General features: G+C 52.1%; 5 protein-coding genes across 5 annotated transcripts; 2 read left to right on the top strand and 3 right to left on the bottom strand.

The window, feature by feature from the left end:
* Nucleotides 1–124: 124 nt before the first annotated feature.
* SAPIO_CDS1406 (Uncharacterized protein) lies at nucleotides 125–1,406 on the bottom strand (the record flags this gene model as incomplete). The annotated part of the gene is made up of 2 exons (XM_016784686.1): nucleotides 125–1,079; nucleotides 1,207–1,406. 2 exons carry the CDS (start codon nucleotides 1,404–1,406, stop codon nucleotides 125–127), a joined length of 1,155 nt encoding a protein of 384 aa, XP_016645802.1.
* A 675-nt stretch (nucleotides 1,407–2,081) lies between these two features.
* SAPIO_CDS1405 (WD domain-containing protein) lies at nucleotides 2,082–5,168 on the bottom strand (the record flags this gene model as incomplete). The annotated part of the gene is made up of 3 exons (XM_016784685.1): nucleotides 2,082–3,859; nucleotides 3,921–4,750; nucleotides 4,816–5,168. The coding sequence occupies 3 exons, from the start codon at nucleotides 5,166–5,168 to the stop codon at nucleotides 2,082–2,084; spliced, it is 2,961 nt and encodes a 986-aa protein (XP_016645801.1).
* A 338-nt stretch (nucleotides 5,169–5,506) lies between these two features.
* On the top strand, nucleotides 5,507–5,915 carry SAPIO_CDS1404 (DNA-directed RNA polymerase; the record flags this gene model as incomplete). Its single annotated transcript, XM_016784684.1, has 4 exons — nucleotides 5,507–5,542; nucleotides 5,599–5,657; nucleotides 5,712–5,798; nucleotides 5,867–5,915. The coding sequence occupies 4 exons, from the start codon at nucleotides 5,507–5,509 to the stop codon at nucleotides 5,913–5,915; spliced, it is 231 nt and encodes a 76-aa protein (XP_016645800.1).
* Nucleotides 5,916–13,086: 7,171 nt separating this feature from the next.
* On the top strand, nucleotides 13,087–15,626 carry SAPIO_CDS1403 (uncharacterized protein; the record flags this gene model as incomplete). Its single annotated transcript, XM_016784683.1, has 7 exons — nucleotides 13,087–13,157; nucleotides 13,265–13,460; nucleotides 13,534–13,632; nucleotides 13,699–13,809; nucleotides 13,866–14,019; nucleotides 14,077–14,491; nucleotides 14,600–15,626. 7 exons carry the CDS (start codon nucleotides 13,087–13,089, stop codon nucleotides 15,624–15,626), a joined length of 2,073 nt encoding a protein of 690 aa, XP_016645799.1.
* Nucleotides 15,627–18,341: 2,715 nt separating this feature from the next.
* Nucleotides 18,342–19,537, bottom strand: SAPIO_CDS1402 (uncharacterized protein; the record flags this gene model as incomplete). Its single annotated transcript, XM_016784682.1, has 3 exons — nucleotides 18,342–18,632; nucleotides 18,737–19,185; nucleotides 19,279–19,537. The coding sequence occupies 3 exons, from the start codon at nucleotides 19,535–19,537 to the stop codon at nucleotides 18,342–18,344; spliced, it is 999 nt and encodes a 332-aa protein (XP_016645798.1).
* Nucleotides 19,538–19,653: the final 116 nt, after the last annotated feature.

Raw genomic sequence — 19,653 nt, 5'->3', positions numbered from 1 at the left:
TGATTTCTAGTCTCCGGAGTTACGAACCAGTAGTTACCAGCAATCACAAATGTCATACATGCGGGTTGTTCAACTATACGAAGTATTCGTTTCTTTTCTTTGTTTTCTTCTGTCTGTCCCGCGATCAGTGGGCCACCACAGTAGCCGGCGCAACAGGAATAGCCTGCTCCTTTCCCCTCTTAATCCTCTCCTGCTCCTCCCTCACATCCCTCAACAGATCAGGATACCACCTCTCCGCCACATCCGGATGACTCTTAACCCGATTCCTCAACGTCGCCTCCCCCAACGTCTTCGCAACACCACCCTTCCTAAACGTAAACTCCACATCATCCAGCCTGCCCCCATGCTCCGCAATGATCCTCCTTCTCTGCTCGCGCACATGCTCCGGCACCTCCCCAACGCCCACCGTCTCGAGGTCAATAAAGTCCGTATCCCCGCGCACGCCCTGGAAGAACGGAATCGACAACCGCGCGCCCTGGCCCGCGGGGGGAGAAAGCACGCGATGCGTGGTCGACGCGCAGACGCCTCCCGTCAACGCCTCAAGACCCTGGCCGATCGCCACGACGAGGGTTTTGTCGATGGGCGGGCAGTCGATCCATTGGCCGTCGAGGTTCTGGACCTGTAGGCCGCGGTGGTTCGTCACTTGGAGTAAGTAGCTGGATAGCATGCTGTCCTTGTGCGGGCCCACGCCTTGGCCCTCTCCTTCGAGCCCGAGTTCCTGGAGATCGGGATATTTGACGATCTTGAGCTTGTGCTGCTGGTTCTCGTCGAAGTACTTGCTGAAGGCGTCGGCGGGCAGCTCGATCGCCTCGGCGATCAGCGACGTGAACTCGATGGAGATCTTGCCCATGCGGTTCATGTAATCCGTAAACGCCGCGCGGAATCCTGGGAGCGCCTCTTCCGCAGGCCACTGGTTCGGCGCGAGGAGGTTGTAATGCAGGGGTGAGCCGGGGGCGGGGGTTGGGTGCTCCGTGGAGAGATCAATTTGTTCGCGGTGGTCGATGGCGCCGGCGGTGATTTCGGCGGAGAGGCGGGAGTAGCCGAGGAAAGAAGGGGCGTTCTTCATCTCGATTCTCAGTCTGTAGCGTGGGGAAAGAAACGCTCGTGTCAGTGTGCAGTCTGTCAAGGCAGGGAAAAAAGGATGCCGATAATACAAGTCGGAGAATATGGAATCAATGCATAATGTAGAGAGTCCTTTTGACGTACTTTTCCTCCTCGGGGATATCGAAGAATTCCTTGCCCAGGCGAATCACGCTCTGCCAAAGATCATCTGGTATCCCGATGTTCTTGAGGTAGAGGAAGCCCACCTCCATGAGCGCGTGCCGGAGCTCCTTGAGAAACTCCGGCTTCGTCTCCGGGTTTCTCGCCAGGGAGAGGTCAAGGATGGGGATAGATTGGAATGACATGGCTGCTTGTTAGGAATGTGCTTGCCTGGGCTTCACGAGAAGCTTCCAAAAAAAAAGAAAAAAAGAAAGAAAAAGAGCTCGAATATATTGGCAGTCGATCGTGATTCTTCCAAGGCTTCCAAGGGCGCAATTGACTGAAAAGAAAAGGAGGGGCAGTGCAGTGGTGGGGTTTATCGCACGCCATCGATCAAATTATATCTTCTGTATGGCTCCGAGGGAGGGGCAACTTCAAAGTCTACGAAAACGCGACTAAACTCCGCGATCCCATAAGATTTCTCACATTGATACAAAGTACGAAGTAGATCCCGCAGGTAACCTGCTCATAGTCTCTCTGAGAGGCGAATTGATAGTCTGCTAAGATTGATAATTGGTCCTTTACCACCGACACCAACACTGCCGTCCCTCGCGGTACAATTGGACAATTGCAGTTCCACCATGACAATCGTTCGACCTCTCGATCACGTAATATAAGTGTCCGAAGTTGCTATTGCTGCAACAGCCAGTAGAATCCAAGATAAGTGCCCGCAGCCTGTTCCCAGCTCCGGACGGAGCCGATGAGCACGTCCGGCTTCAAATGGTAGCTCCACATCAAATGTTTCCCCACACTTCATATGTCCCGTCATTCGTCCATCTCAAATCCATTGATCCATTTCTTCCGACGTTCCCACCAGTCGTTCATGCAGAGGTCGGCTCGACTTTCTTCGTGGCGAGCAGTCCGGCAACCTTGTAGAATACATCCTCGATCGCGGGCATCGCGAATGCGGGAGCTGCGTCGAAGATCGCCGCCAACCGAGGCTGGTTGACAACGGCTGGGTGAGCTGCCTCGTCTTCTGAGTCCACGTCCATGCCGTCAGCGTTTCCTTCTTCGTCTTCCTCATCGTCGCTGACCTCGAACATTTCGCCGAGTGCCAACGGCTTGGCATCGCCTTCCGTCACCTCGATTGTGTCAAGTCGCATCTCCTCTAGGGGCTTCGCGACCGCAAGGGCGCCCGTGTCGGTGCCCTCGGCGATGGTGCGCAATTGGGCATGATCGTCGAGGATGATAAACCCACTCGAGTGTGGGCTGGTCACCAGACTTAATACCCAGCTAGGGATCTTTCTGAGAAGAACCGGGACTGGACTCTCGGGGCTAAAGAGGCAGATCTCCGTGCCCGTTGGGATAGGCATCGTCAAAGCAAAGTGACGGCTCTTTGAATCCACCCCGATATGGATGGCATCCTCGGCCCCACGCTCCTTGGAAGTGATTGTTAGAGGCATTCCGTAGCATAGATCGTCCGCCACCACATCGTAGACCTGGAGCATATCTGAGAGAATGATAATGTATGGCGAGAGCACGTGTAAGCCGCGTAGGGTACCCAACCAGAGGTCATCAAGCACTCCCTTGACATCTCCGGATCGAGCATCAATGACATACAAATTGCCGTCATCCGCAGAGCCGTAGGCAACAAAGAGAGTAGAGCCGTCCTCAGAGAACGCAATACGGCCCTGATTCTTGGCTGCTGGAGCGGCCCCAGCACTCTCGACAGCGAGTTGATCACCGAGAGGAATCATATGCGTGCAGGACCACGTATGAAGGGCATTGCCATCATTCTTCTTGGTCACCGCAAGGCCATCCTGTTGTCGAACCTTGGGACGCCAGATCCTAGCGAGACCATCATTGCCGATTGTCGCAAATCTCGTCGAGGTTGGATCGGACGCAAGGTCAAATACTGCCTCCGGCTTGCTGGTGACGTGAGGCGAGTTGATGCGCGAAACAAGAGCAAAGCTGTCGGCATTCTCTGCGCTCCCACCTGCTTCCCAGAATTTCAGGTAAATCTCTCGCTTGTCACGAGAGAGTGTTCGTTCCTGGTCCTCGCTGAGATTTAAGCCGTCCTTCTGGAACGGCTTCCATTCATCTACTGTGGCTAGCCACTTTCCATCATGAGAGAAGGCGATGTGGCTGACTTGCGGATCTGTGATAGCCTCTCCTTGAGATGTGAAGTTGGCATCCGATGGGTGTGTCCTTGCGATTGCCTGCTTTGAGACACTCCTGAACGACTCAAGGTCAACCGTTTGAAGGAAAGGAGCCGAAATAGTATCGCCTGACAGTGTTGCCTGGTTTCCGCCTCCCACGCAAAGATACAGCCGGTCGGGGATTTCTGGGTGAAGTGCTGCTGGAATAGATGTGGGCATGTCACCTTCTGTCGAAACCCGAGAAACCCATTGATCCTTGGAAGGTCGAGAATTACGCGTGACGGACTGAATCCCCGAAACATAAACCGTGGGTTCGAGCTCCGCAGTCGATAGGACCATAGTTGAATTGTCATCCAGGTGAACAATATACGACGCCCCGCTATCAGAGACAACAAGATTCTCAACGACTCCCGCAAGGTGAGGCAAGAAGCTCATCTTAGCCGTGTCCATCTGCCAAATTACCAAGGTCTGCTCCGAGCCTCCGGATATCATATAGTTGCCTATTCGCCTCTGTCAGCATTCTGTGTACAAATTTGACCCGTTAATAGTCTGCCAACGTACCATCACGAGACCACTTGAGGGCATGGACAGCCCGACGGTGCCAGTGGTATTTCCTCGCCACCAAGGCATCTTGACCAGACTCCTCACTATCCATGACTTCCAGCTTCGCTATCAGATCATTGTAGTAGTAGATAGGACCCCGCGCTCCACCGACAATAACGTCGACAATCGGCGTGTTTGGGTTCCTAGCTGCTTTGGACTTCTCAATCATCGCACGACGGCCCTGGGCCGGTAGCTTGGTTGTGGCTGAAACCCGTGCGTCGAGTGCGGTTATGATATCGCTTGTTTCGAAATGGTAGAATGAGAACGACAGGTCGGAGAACGAGGTGAACTTGCCGCTCGCAACGCCCACAATAAGAGACGTGTCGGACGCGGCCAGCAAGACTCGCGAATCGTTGACAGATTTGAGGCTATGCATCGTCTTCCCCGAATGGGACAACGCTACCAGGACGTTGCTCACTTTGGTCTCATCCGTACTCTGATAGTTGTATGCGACAAGGGTGTTCCGCCCATCTTTCGTGTGCTCCGAAACAACTAGAAATTCGCGCTGGTTCTTTGCAATCCTGAGGGATATGGTTACCATATCTACAGCGGTGTGAGACTTGGTCAGTACCGGCTCACGCAGTACCGAGCCAACCGTCCAGTCTATCAACCACAGGCGGCCATCGGAGCAAGCGACCCATATATTATTGGCGTTCTGCGACGAAAGGCGGGCTGCAACTATCGCGAATCCATCATTATGCGGTGGCTTTATGGGGATTCGGCGTATGAGGAGTGAATCGGCAGTGGTATACACCTGGATAGAGGTTGTGTACGCCAGGATCAGGTATCTGTTTTGACACGTCAATTTTGAACAGGCGGAACCGCAGCGACTAGCTATCTCTCTTCCCCGTACCTTTCGTCCGCAGTCAAAATAGGATCAATATCTTCTATCCTCCCGCCTAGAGGCTTCGAGACCGTCCAGCCCGTCTCATGTGAATCTTCGGCCTTCAATTGGGAAGTCGTCGTGGGACGGTGGAGGAGCCCCTGGCTTAGGGTTCCTGGTTGAGCCGCAGGGGTTCCAGGCAGAGAATCCTCCCCGTTTCGAACCTTGCCAGCCTTTGGACTGCTGAGCAGTCCCTCAGTTTCATTCTTCTGGTTCTTCATGCGTTTTTGTCGAGCCTTGATGTGTCGATCCGCGTCCGTCGGGTCTCGCTTCCGCTTGTGAGGCCGGGCGTCGCGTCGCTTAGAATCCGGTGTCGAAGTCATTGTGACGAAAGCCCAAAGGATATCGCTCGAACCTGATGATCTTTTTTGGAATTCTGTCAAGGACAATGCCGTTCTAAGCCCGGTCGTTGACGGCAATCTGCAGAAGCCTCCAGGTTAGAAAACTTCAATGTTCTTTGCAACTTTGTGGTGGAGCAAGGTCCCCACCAAAAAAATTTCCAGGCCGATAAGATATCGGAAAAACTTCGCCACAGCAACGTCCCGAGAATTTATTTTTTTGATCTGGGAACAATTCTCGCCATCCAGAGCGTCACTCCGGACTCCCACAACATCGCGACGATTCTCGTTCTACTACCAGTATATTGCTGCTCGTCATCAAAATGATCATTCCAGTTCGCTGCTTTTCCTGTGGAAAGGTTTGTCTTGTTCGATGATATAATGGAGTCGGAAAATTTAAACTAACGCCACTCAGGTCGTTGGTGACCTCTGGGAACGATATCTCCGATATCTTGACGAGGGCTTGAACGACGGGTATGGCTTCCCAAAACATTCCTAATCTATAATTCTTTTACTGACGATTTCTAGCGATGCCATGGATCAACTCGGGCTTCGCAGGTACTGCTGCCGCCGCATGGTTATGACCCATGTCGACCTTATCGAGAAGCTTCTCAAGTATGCGCCATCCCACTTTCCCCCTTGACTCTACTCTTGGGCGCCTGCTAATGGACATTCGCCCGCAGGTACACTCCCGACGGACGCGATGCGAAGAAGAACCACCTTGCGCCTTAGATTCACTCCCTGACAGGGTCGAAGATGTTTGCATGGCATGGCGTTTTGGTTTGATTTACTCGCGCGTTCGGGATTTGGGTTTTCGTAGAGGGCTTTTACGGATCACGTCGGCCTTCCCGTTGATGTGACTACGATTCTTTGCATACGATAACCCCGTGAGAACCTCCTCTTAGCCTGGATGTTAATACCTTGAGTCTATTCGGATTTTCCATCGGCGGGTTTGCGCCTGGGATCGGGTGTGCTTAGAGAATATGCTGCCTGTCGAGTGTATGCTCGGACCCTTGGAAAGAGCGCTCTCATGAGGAGTATACCCCAACCTAGCCAGTTACCACCTCAGCAATTGTCATACTGTGTGTGGGACAGGGCCGTTGCATTCGAGCTACATTGGGCTTCGATTCTCACCCTTCGACAGCTGTTCGGATTGCAGCTACTGAGCGTACACCTCGTTTCAGCTCCACGAGCAGCATCCGTTTCACCTCTCTAATATATGGGCAAAGGCTTGGCCGTCCCCTGGCATAATCCGCCACCGTCCCCAAAAGGCAGCCCTAGATATCTAGCTACACAGGAATAATATAAAGCTATTTATTAACCAATGTAACCATTCCACGCCGCAGACGTGTTATTTTACACATGTCCTCACTTAAGAGAGGGGGCCGGGGGAGAGTGCAATAGAAGAGAGAGAAAGTAGAAGAGACGAGGAGAAACATGCGCAACAATACCCCGCGACTCCTCGCCGCCCCACGTTCTTCTCCTAATTTTCTCAATGTGTGGGTAAGAGCAACTTGAGATACTCGACAACGGAGTGTTGTATAAGTCATCCTTACTTTGTTGAGGACACCAAACTTGGCCCCGTCCTTCTTCTGGAGCCGATTGCTCCGGAGGACTTGAACTTCCGTATTGGATAATGATAACTAGTGGCACATGGTGGTTGGCTAGGAGAGCACGGCTACCAAAGGTCATTTGACGAGATACAATGAGCGAGAACCCTACACAAAAGACGGGAGTAGATTGTTTATCGTACCCTAACATCTATAATTGAAACCTAATGAACGATTCAACCCACCCACCTCGAGTTCACGGGTGGCACTGGGGCATTTCCGTAAGCTATTGGTCATAGGATGCTCTGACCACTCAATCAGCCTCAAGAGAGCCGTTTCCGGATGTAATATGGGAGAACCACATCGCTGGGGCCGGGACGGGCACGGCATTGATAACCACGCCATTTAGCGAAGGCGCGTCGTCAGAATACAGCATGTTGGCGGTGAGTATCAGGTCATCTCCCATGCCCTCATAGGCCGTTCCATGAAAAAAACTTTTACGAATGGATGCGCTTTGGACGGCCTGCAAAGACCTGCAGAGGGAGGCAGATCTCTTGATCCCACACACAGCTCGTGTTACCTTCGATAGCATCTTCCACCCCGCTTCTCGAGGTTCCTAACGAACAAGTCAGATGCTGGCAGCTCCAGCAAACCGCGGTAGAGGCGGTGGATAACATCGCCACGTCTATAAGCCTCAGTGGCCGTTGTAGCCGCCGTACTAGACCTGCATTGCATAGAAGCCCTTCAAGCGCAAGGGTGGCATTTTTTCCACTTCTAAATCTGCGAAGTAAACCTGTTGTGCCTACGACCTAGAATGGACAGGGATGCAGGAGAGACGCCAGTGTCCCACTCTCCTGCACCTACTTCTCCACGGCAGCGCGTGTGAGGGAAAAACAAACAGTTAATCGCCGAATAGTGGGCGTTGGCCAAGTTTTCTCCCATCCGCCATAATCTGGTCGAAGCGGTAAAAAGCAAACGATACGAGCAGATGAGTGGGGAACAACGACGAAGGCAAAGAACCCGATTCGGGGCTGTATCGTCAACGCCTGCAAGCAGGGATACGTCAACGGTCCAAAGGAGCGAAGGGGAACACATGAGTGGCTCAGGGATGATCAGTTTGCGCACTTTTTTTTTCTCTCTTCTCAATGGCACCTGAGACGGTTCCAAGCTGTCGGATCCAAAGTCATCATGTGATTCGCAGGGCAGCTCATCGAGTTGTTTGGGGGCTTTTGCTTTGACCAATGTGAAATTGTTTGTGGGTTGCCAGTGTGGATATTGCGCTGGCAGACTGCAATGGAAGGAGGGTCGATTCATGCCCGACCAGTCTTGTTCCCTAGTTCATCCGAAAGGTCCTCAAGTGGTGCGAACGACGAAGTAGTCGTTTTCACTTGCATTCGTCGACGCAGATCCTATTTTCGACAGAGGATGAGTATGGCCTTGTTGGATGAATAGATGAAAGGGCCTGAGTATGCGTACGAAGTACAGAACTTCGTGTGTATGTAGGCATTGATACATCGATTGTTCGACCAATTTGAATTCGAGCAGGCGCATGGCGGTTTTGTGTAGGACAGTTTGCAGTGCACTAGCAATCGATACCAATGCAGTCTGACCTGGCTTGGCTTGCTTGGCGGGCATTTGGTTGACCACGATACTTCGTAATCCAATTGAAAACAAGACACAAGATGATCGGTCACGATACGAGTGCACTTACAAATATAATTGAAGCTGACGCAGACCTTCACCATCTGTACTATTTCCGCTTCGGTTCCGCTTCTGTAGTGAGAAGAGCCCTCCCTTGTCGTGATATACCAATAGTCTTGAAAGGCACCTTTTTTCTTTTTTTTTTTTTTTTTTTACCAAATCACTACCATAGGAGGTACATTGATGGTTCATGGAAGAAACCGAAGCGAACTTGCCTCATCCTCGATTAGAATCTGCCCACATCTAGAAAGGAGAGGAAATCCCAATTTACGTCCTGCATATTTATATTGAACCATTTTCTCGGTCCGAAAGATAACCAACACGTAATAATACTTCGTGCATATTACGATATGAGGTAGGGTTTGATCCACAGCACCTGCGTACCAACACCTGTTGGACAAGCCGTACCGAGTCGTTCACTGCCGCGTTGAACCAACAGACTGTAGATGCCTTCCGAAATAGGTAATACACGCGTTTCCAGTGCCCTTTGAGGTGTCCATCACCGAATCGGTTCCATCCTCGGGATGAAATGTGCAGTTGGCCGTGGCGTAAGATGAAGACTGGTCCAACGGAAGACTGACGGAAAGCTTCCCCGTGGCCAAAGCGTGTGAGGGTAACACTCGACGGAGATTATAAACTCGGATGACCACAGTATCTTGCTCCCCGAACAGTGATTCTGTCGGCTTTCCGCAGACGAGACGGACCTGCTTCCTTGATAGCAATCAAATGTGACATCCACCCTGGTAGCTTGAGATTGGGGAGTCATTGCGCGAGGCATTGACGGTCTTGTGTGTTCTCCTCCACCAAGACCAATATGAACACCAACACGAACACCAACGTCAACACCGCGGTTAGTACCCACAACTTACGACATATCATGGGCGTCTACGCCGTCTACCCCTAAAATATCGCCCCCAACGTAGCACTGGCACTTTTGGCCTCGTGTTGGTTGGGCGGACGTGCATCCGCCATCCCTCTTTCGAGAGATAACAGTTATTCAATGGCATTGACTGAAGGATCCAGAATCCAGGTTAATAAAACCTGGCTAATGGACCAATGTGTACACTACGTGCCTCTAGTCAATAGCTTGCATTCACTAGGGGCAGTGAGATCCTAGCAATTCGATCCATTGGCGTGGCCGAGCCCCCAAGGATGCTTACCTGAAAGTAGCTCAATGCACGGTATCATGACCTCACGATTTGGTGTATGCATTGATGCTCTGGTCGCCTAAACGCCCGGCCAGCATCCCCCTCCCAGGTTAGACCTGGACGGCAAACATTACCGCGGAATGGAGCACCGGCGTGCCCACGAGCTTGGGGCGGTGTAATCTGGGTCAAGGCGTTCTGGAAAAAAAATGAAGCCGGAACCGAAGGTGGTGGTGGTCTGCGGACAAATAGACGCCGTTCTGCGGGTATTACACCGCTCTCATCCCGTATTAAACCATCTTGCATCTTATGGTTCTATGGTCCGACCCCAAGAAAGCCTAATTGTAATCGCTACGGCGAGGACCACATGGCCGGGTCCGTGTGTGACACCATGTTTGGCTACCAGTATGTATGCCTGGCCCCGACTGGTCCTTGAAACCAGATAAGCTACAACCAGCATTCATCGATGGTATGGGCCCTATTTAGAAATCCATTGGGGGCCGCGATGGCGCCCGGCCCCCAAGAGAATAAGACCTCTGGAAGCTCAACCAGCTACGTAAGGGTCCTCCTCGATCTGAGTGCGTGACAATGCTTGCAGGTAAAATGTACGTAATTATCGTAAGCGCCATCAATATATCTAGTGTGTATTGTTGGTGATGGGTGTGGCTACCTCGGACTTCGTAAATTAAAAAGATATAGGACGACGTGAAAGTTGGGAAATCGCGACGGCTGAGCACTGTCATCTCCCTGTTCCGGACTTCATTTCCACCCTCTTGGGATGGGCTAGGTCTTTTTCGGTTAGGTTAGGATCTCCACCCTTGTCGAGGATGGTGTGTCGACATCCCATTTGGGTTTACCTTCTTCTGGACTCCTGCTTCGTCCACAGATCCGGTGCTCATGAATAGCGCTGGGATAAGCGAGGACCGGATCAACCTTCCATTGAGCAGGGATCAATTGATCCCGATGGATCTGCTCGACCCCGCCTAGCTCTGTCCCAAGCCATCCGGCATCACATTGGTTAGCGTGGGGAGGATGCCCGGAATACGGGGACGACTGATATCAGAATCGATTCTTGACTTGGATGAGGAATTGGCCTGACAATGCTTCTAGTACTTCGTAAGAATTGGGGCCTGATTTCCTACGCATTTCTCCCAGCTTACACAGGTACTGGGCGTCTTTCCCTCTTCTTTGCAGGTACTCCTCTGACCTCCACCGGCTCTGGTATTGTAAATTTTCGTCTGCAAGTTAAGCGCCGACGCAACGTGCAGCCCACCCACCCATGACGCTTTCCTCGATTGTGACTGGCTCGCTGCCTGAATGGTTGCTCAACTAAAAGAAAAAGACGCGCAGGGTGCAGCAGCGCACTACTCGAGTCCTCGTTCCTTCTTTCCCAGCTGGTCGAGCGACATCCTTGTTGTATCCCTTCCATCTCCAGCCTGGCGATTTCTCGTTGGACTGACCTGGTTTACCTGCTTGGGTACTTCGTGCTGACGTCGATGCGAGGGAGCACGAGGGAGCACTAGGGAGCATCGGTTCTCCTGACACTCCTACGAAGTAGGATTAGTTGGTCCACTCTTTCGGGCTTTGGTTCCAATGGCCGTTGTTTTGAGAGGATTGGAGCCGAGGAATACAGGCTGATAGGACGTGTTCTTACTTCGGACTAAGTCTCCATTCGGGACCCGATGGAGAAAGGGTGTTGTCACCTCGGATGGAAAATATGATGGAGCAAGCTAACACTGCAGGTGAACCTAGCCTTTCCCTATTATGGGATCTGGCAGTCTCCAAGTATGTAGTGGTGTACATATGCCACAGCCGTCAGCCTTCCCCTTCTTTAGGAGATCATCCCTCGAAGCATTGCTGATTCCTTCATCCTTCGTCAGCAAATCCCCGAGCTCGTCTTCCTTCTCTCTGGATCGTACCAGATTCTTTTCCCCAAATTGTCAAAGTCGAGCATGTGTCTGAGTAACATTTGATTCAAGGGTGCCTCGTCGATCCAAGGGGTATGTCCTGCTGCCTGTGCTGTCTGCATCGATTGATCCTGCCGTCTCTCACAGCATCGAGAACATCCCATAGGTGACTCGTCAATTATTCCATCAGGTATTTTCCATTGTCGTGACGGTGAAAAGTACATCGACTTCTGTCCCCGGGATACATTCACTCGCGCGATGCGGTACCTCCTATACAGTGTCTGTACTGGGCGATGTTTGTGCTTCGCAGTGGTTGGAGCGCTGACTGCAGCCTGTAATATACCCTGTTAGACCCCATGGGAGCAAAGTCGTCACGTTTAGTACCGTGATATTATTCGCCAATTCCTTGCGACCCAAGTCATCAAGATGGCTGCTAGATGTACCTCGGTATACTTCTCCTTGTACTTCTAGAGATGCAGAGACCAACAATCAACGATTGAGACTTGCCGTAACTGGAACCACATGGATGGCACCAGGCGGGAGAAACACCAGAAACACCAGAACCATACACCCCCCACCCTCGCTCTTACCCTCTCTTCTCATGTCGTACACTCCAGAGGCAGCGGCATGCGCTGGACGAGGGTTAAATACAAGCACAAAGACATGAGCACGGTACTTCGTACATTGGATGAGTCTTGTATCTTTTATTGTTTGATTACTTCGTCCAAGTACGAAGTACAGTTGTCTTTTAACCCGGCTGCTTGCCCGCCCTGGCGCATTTGCACCCAGATCGGTCATCAAAGCCTGGAATTCTCACCAAACATTCTTCATTCTTTCCTCCTATTCTCCTCCTGTGCGTACGAAGTTCGCCAGCCGCCCACCTCCTTCTCTTACCTGGACAACTCATCGCTTGCGGTCTGCTCAAAGTAGTCCCCCCATTTCATTCGCCTTTGTGCCGGTGCTCGTCTTCCGAAGACTCAACGTTCCCCGCCTCTTTCTTCCATGCAAGCTATACCCGCCGCTCCAATCCGCCCTCAGCCGAAGCCTTGCCAGTCGACAAAACACTCTCCCCCGACACCCTTTTCTCGAATTCTCGGGCCAAATCCATTTACTCGAACCGAACTTAGCGCGAGTGCATTAAAGCCCTGTGCTAGCTAGATGTTACCTTCGTCTATATAATCACTTGGATTGTCGCGACCCGTTCCTCGAATTGCTCCCCTGTGCCCCCGCCCGACTCGGACTATTCCTGGGAAGACAAACGCAGCTCACTTGCTTTCAGAGCTTCACTCCTCCATCGACAGGAACCCGATACCGAGCTGTAATACGTCGCGAGTCTCGAGAAGAGGCGTGTAGCAAGAGCTTCTGAGGCTTTGCGCTTAAGCTGTACGCCTTGCCAACTAGCTTCCACAGGTTGGGCGGCTAAAGCACATCCATATACCGACCGACCTGGCCGTCTCGGAGACCACCTCTCAGCGCGGCATCAAGGTCCCTTGCTGCTCAGCCTATCTGGTCTCCGGCCAGCCGACCTGCTTTTATCCTTTAGCAACAATCCTTCCGATACGCCTTACTTGATCAACATTCTTAATTTGTAGTCTAAGCCATGGCCCTCGAAGCCCCATTGAGGTCATCGTCTGCACGTTTACCGTCTGGTTTTGCACCTCTCAACGAGATGTGAGTGGTTATCAATCCTTTCCCCAGAGTACTTGAGAGTGACTCAATTCTCTGTGCATTTGAACAATCCGTTAGTTATATAAAGAATGCTGACCCTTCACTCTTAGGTCGTCTTCAACCCCCGATCCCCATCTTCGACCCCACAGCGCTCAGAGGATATCAGCAAGCCTCAGTCTCGTGAGCCCTAGTGACCTCGTCGGCCCTTCGCCCGTCACCTCGAACGGAACCGAAACGACTGAGATAGAGGATGAAGAGTCCGAGGATGTTGTTCAGCCCAACCTGCCCGTAGCCCAGCCTCCTCAGGTGAGATAGCATCACGACGCAGGCGCTTAGCATGCTGCCGGGCTCATAAATTGATATTGACCCCTTCTACTAGCTGTTGATGCTCAAGACGAACATTCCTGAGCAAATCCGCAAGAGTGTCAGCGAGGAATCCGTGTCTGTTATTCACGCTCCCGAGAGCTTCCGCAGCTGGGTGAGTCTTGGCTCCCCGCTCCCCCTCGACGTAATGCTATTGAAGCTAACTCTTAACATGGAGCAGACGTCGACCGAGCCGACAGCAAAACAGGAACAGATGAGCGAAAGAGACTCACCGAAAGACACTGATGACATGGCCAGTGTTGAGGAATCCCATGAATTGGGACAGGTACAGGTTCGCCCTTTGCCCAGATACTATTTCTCCCGGAGCCATGCTAACTCTGCTCTTAGCCCTCCCGGGAGCCTCGGACTCCGGCACCCATAACGACTAACATAAGGCCGCTTCGGTACACCATCGAGGCCACCACTCCACAAGCACAAAACTTCAAAGATGTTTTCGGGGAGTCTACTAGGATACGCTCCAGTAGCACAAGTAGCCTAGGAAGTGCGTCTCTATCATTCACAACTACTATTATGTTCTACTAGCTAACTGGAGTCCTAGAAATCGATGAGCTCGGTGAGGGAGATCCAGATGCTGAAACGGACCAGGATGGCCTGTATGACCACTCGTTCGATGAAATGCGGCTAGAGTTCTCATCCGAGATTGCCGCCCTCCGAGCCGCTCTCCAGGAATGTTGGACCCTCTGCAACACTCTTGCGAACCTCAGCTCTTTTCATCGTTCGCGCGTTTTCAATAACTCGGGAACCCCTGATGCACATGAAAAGGCATGGAAGTCTTGCTGGAAGCTTTGCCAGCGACTTTACGACAACAAGGACAAAGACGAAGAGTCGCTGTCCGTGCAGCGAATGAACCTCGACCTCTGCCGCGATTTCTGCCAGTCTCTGTTTGATATTAGACAGCGGCAGGATGAAATTGCAGACTCCATCCTCCGGGTCAGTTTTGAATTAAACAACCAGTAAGTCAATTTCCCTTGGGTGATAAACCGGAGCGTAGTCCTTACTTCTGGAATGGGTTTCGATTGAGTCAATATGTATGCACATACTAATTCCACCTCTTTAAACAGTCTCTATAGCGCACAGGATACCCGTACTCTTCCGGAAGCCTTCCGTGAGCGGACTCTGGACTTTTACATCACCTTGTGCCACCGCCTAATGAAACAAAGGAGCGAACTCGAGGAGGAAACCGACTCGCTTCTTCGGGCGTGCTGGACCCTAGCCGAAATGCTCTTCAGCTTAAGGCAGAATAAGCGGGAAGGTCAACCTGCGAGCGAAGAGCTCCTGGGTTCTGCGGTTCAGGCGTGCTGGGAGCTTTGCGACATCTTCAGAGAGGGTTGCACCTCCGTTCGGCCCGAAAGGAATACTCCACGTGCGTCCCAGACCAGCTTCTTTGGGCATCATGAGCCGAGTGGCCGCGAAAGCCGTACGTCCAATCGATCATCTCTCAGCAAAGCTCAGTCTCATAAAACTCTTGAGGAACGGCCTAGGAGGGTCCCGGTTCCTGAGACTCCGGTAACTGAATTCGAAGACACCCCGCTATCTCCGGAGAGCGAGTCGGGTGCGCAGCCCAATATTCTTGTTCTCGGAACCGCGTCAGATAGCAGCCGGGGAGGTCGATGGTCCAGCAATGCCTCGAGTCTTTCCAGCTACTCGCACAGCAGCGCCAAGACATCCAGTACTGCCACGACCGCGACAGCTGAAGACAGCAACGTGACTCGCATAAAAATCTTGATTCTCAAGGCGGCTATGATCGTTGGCTATACCCGAGACGCGGCGTCTGAAGGCAAGGGCGGAATGGGTTCTCTCCAGACGTTCGTCAAGCAGCTTCCGCTTGGCTCCTTCGGCTCCCTACCATCCCACGCAACCCTCTTCCAAAGCTACAAAGCCCTCATTCTTTCCGATGCTGTCCTCCCGCGGTATCCCAACCTGCCGGCCCGAGGACGACGTGCGACAGCATCCGAGATTGCCAAGGCGGTCCTGTATATGATGCATCGTTCGAGCCAATACGCATTCCTCAAGGATCTCTTCCGGCTTGTATTTAACTTTACGGTCGACGAGGCCGAGTCGAGGAAGAACTTTAGCATTGTCGTATAAACTCCACGAGATATATTCCTGGACTCTATTCGACAGACAGACCTCGACCGTGATCGGCCGTAAATATCACCTTCGCTTCGGAATATCTTCCACGACCCTACATACCCATCCATGATTTGATCGGGGTAACTGATTCTACATATGCATACTGCTTGTCGTCACGAATATGCTGACGACGATTCGCGGGTTATCCATGGCCTACATAACCAGCCTCCCTCACCACTATATTCACACTTATATTGAATTTCTTCGTCCGCAAGATACCCATTTTCAGGATGCGACCTTCGTTTTTACAAAGTCCGTTTTTGTTTTCTATTTCTACCTTCAGGGAAAATGCGAGGCGCAAATTTGGAGCATGCAAAGCAGGAAAGATGATGACGTCTGCTTGTTTTCCCCCCTCTTCTATATGATTCACCGTGGATATAACTGTTTAGAAAAATGTTTGTTTTCTCTCCTTTGTCAATCTAGCAGAAGGAAATAAAGGGCCAAATGTTTAAGATGCCCAATGCTCAAGCTGGAGGTGTGTAGGGCGGCAGTTTGCTTCGATTTGATCCGCTGCTTGATGAGAGATAGTTGTTGAATGAACACAACCATGGCGTTTATCATGATTGCCTTTTGAGTCTGCTGGCATGTTTTCTGCCTGTGAGTGCATTGGGCTTGGCTGCTTGGGTTTGTCTAATCCAATGTAGAAGCCTAGCCGAAATGTATTTGCTGCTTGATCTATTTCAGAAGCCAAGATAAAGGGACTCTCTCCTCTGGTCCCTAGTCAGGCTCGTTCACTACAAAGTATAAGTTGACCCTGGCTCCCTGCCCAGTCAAACCCTCAACTCTTTCTCTACCCGAACATTGGGTATGGGTTCAACTTTAACTTTGCGAGAAATGCCCCGTGAATGCCTGCCCCTTTCTTATATATATCTATTTATCGTCCAGAATCCTACCTACTAACCAGCAATCAAAGCTCATTGGCTCTGAGAGGCCACGGGAGCTGGGGGCGCCGCCCACGGAGCATCAAGCTGCAAAGGAAGCGAGGGAGGTGCCGAATATACGGAGTGAGCGGCGCTGTTGACTAGCCTCAACAGCAATAGCAATGGTATTATAGGAAAGAAAGCCGGGTTTACTCCTCGAATGCCGAGTCAGGCATGGGGATAGACGTCCCCGAGGCCAACGAAGCAGGAGTGGTTGCCGATGTGTAACCGGCTGGATCTTTGACATCAATGCACTCCTGATCCATCCGCGGAATAGAGAGGGGCAACTGCAGCTGGACAGCAAGACGACACTGCTATATACTTGGGAGGAGAAACCACGGTTGTGGAAGGCTGGTAATAAAGTCTCCCTTCCCCTCTATAGACCCGGTAGGAGACGACTAACACGTCGACAATTTAGGCTCCCGCCACGCCAGGACAGAATGCTGCGCGTCGTCAATATACCCAAGGCGCCCACTAATCTGTCCTATAACTAGAGGGTCCCAATGTCGAATATGTCTGAGGCGGCTATATATAGCATAGAATCACCTGCTTTGCCCTGGCCCGTTATAGAAAGGCCGTGGAAGGCTGCAACCGGCAAGAAGCGATGTCGGTGGTTAGTCTGCCCCTCGAAGTAGCCGTCCCGAAATTTTAGATACGTACGCTAACTCTTCGACCTCACTCTCCCCAGCCCAAGGGAGAGTCGAATCTACAATCACTATTATAGCTAGTTTTCGAGAATGCCTCCCTCGAGATAAAAGGTTTGGCTGTCGAGTACACCGCCGGATTATACAGCGCTCCAGCATCGTGAGAAGCTTCTTTTTCCACAGTTGCCGCCATTTCGAGGTGGGCTCGCCACAAGTCTTCCCTGCCACAGCCCTCGATACCTGTTTAAGATACGGGGTTGATGAAGAGGCCGGGACCATTCATGAGGGTATTTACAACATGCAAAGTCGCCGAGGGTCACGTCTTGCTACGAACGAAAAACATGCCTTTATTCACGAACGTCGGGAATCCACGCCCTGACGGCGACTGCAAAGCGGCAAGTTCCTCGTAGCATCATTCCCGAAAATGGCGGGCTGAGGATTAAGAAAAGCACCCGGGTGGGTATATAATACCGTTTGACAAGATATGAGAATCCCTTGCTCCTAGAGAAGGAGAGCCTGCGCCGTGGGGGGGAGCAGGACGCAGTTGCCAGAGGAACAGGCTGCATCTTCACAGGCGTACCTAGTGACAGCGACGTCGACCGCGGAAACATGGTAACCCTTGAGCGACCGGGGCAGCGCTCTATATAGACTCTCTATCAACTCCCCCGACTGCAACGTTGTCCATCTACGAAGAGACCCGATCTGGTCTTTTATATAATAACGGGAACTCCGCGGGGGCTAGGATTCTCCAGCCTTGCACTCGCTGGCCGCTAGAGGAAAGGGAGAGAGTGCTGCCATCTCCAATTGAGTTAAACCGTAAGTCCCTGAGTCGACCAACACACCGGCCCCGGCCGAGGGCCTGGACCATAGAATGTAGCTACGGGTGCTAACTGTTATGATTTACCAGACATCATACAATCGCGACGACGGTTGTGTTCGGGGAGTGTTATATATGAACTGTTCGACAAACCGCCCCGAAAGACATCGCCCGGAAAGCCGTCGAACCTACTGATACATGCTCGGTGTGTCGGGCTCATACGACCAACTTTATAAACAAGAATGGGAAAAAAAGAAATAAAAAAAAAGGCATTAAATCTCTATAAATTCTATGCTTGTCTACGTGCAAAAATACCCCACCAGCACTTGACTTCCTCGTCGTCGTTGGCGTCCCAATCGTCCTCGCCTTCAAGCTCACCTTGCTCGAGGCACTCTAAGGGAGGTTCGCCCTGCGTCATTAGCGCCTTAAAGCTGTCCAGCAGTCCTATGGTGGTTTGATCGCGCTTTGGAACCATGACGATGGCCCTCGCCTCGGTTCCGAGGGCGAGTTGAGTCAGGATGGCGCTGTGAAGCAATTCGGGGTGATTGTCATCATATAGAGGATCGGCCACTAGAATGATCTGTCATATCCAAAGAAAAAGAGGAAGTTAGAAGAAGAAGGCTCCGAATCTAAGGGGGTTAGATGTCCAAAAATGAACGGGGAGGGGAAATCTCGTCTAAAAACCTTGAACTGATTCGGCGTCCCAAAAAGCGTCAGGTCAATCTCATCCTCCCCTTCTCCGCCCCACGTAAGAGCCCCAACCTCAACAGAGCCGCCCAAGCCCTCAAGCATCTTCGCGTTAGCCTCAGCATTCGCCGCAAGATTCGGCACGATCCCCGGCAGATCGCTCATCATGACGTGCGTCCGCCACGTCGCCGCGGCCGCCAGCCCGAGAAGTCCCGTGCCGGAACCGAGCTCGAGGACACGGGGGCGCGGCTCGCCTAGACTCTCGTCGAAGAGGCGGAAGAGGAAGGTGGAGGCGAGGGTGTCGAGGTGGAGGGCGAGGAGGTAGGAGGAGCCCCAAGTTTTGAAGCCGATTGAGTCGCCGGTGAGGGCGGGTTCTTTTATGATGAGCTCGAAGGGTTGGGCGGTGTCGGTGGCGAAAGGCCAGCGGCGGGTTATCTCACCCATGGCTGTTCGGGTGTTAGTTATAAAAATAAAAAGGAACTGTGACGGGCGGGAAAACGAGGGGGATATACCTTGTCGGCCAGAACGCTCCGATATACGTCGACTGGCTAGTTCCCAGAGAGTCTCTTTATCCTCGTCGTCGGAGATCCAGCTGAGACTGCTCTTGACTATGCCGGAGAGATAGAGAGCAACATCACGGCGGTGAGAGAAGCTGGCCTCCTGCTCTGAGATGATGTCATCCCGGCGGCGGTTGTGGTTCCAGATTGGGGGTGTGAGCTCGAGAGACTCTAGACACGCCAGGAGACTCTCAAAGGGCGGACGTTGCCAGAGCTGGGGAAAGTCGTGGACGGAGGCCATGACGGTCGGGGATGAGTGATGCGGTGAACGAGGGTGAACGAGGGTGAGTCAATGGTGAGGGGGCAGAGGGTGAGTTTGGTAGGTGCTTAATCACTATTGGAGAGCAATACGATACA

This window comes from Scedosporium apiospermum (genome assembly GCF_000732125.1).
Source record: "Scedosporium apiospermum strain IHEM 14462 chromosome Unknown SEQ_SAPIO_0055, whole genome shotgun sequence".
NCBI lineage: Eukaryota > Fungi > Ascomycota > Sordariomycetes > Microascales > Microascaceae > Scedosporium > Scedosporium apiospermum.
This window is presented reverse-complemented; position numbering and strand designations above follow the sequence as displayed.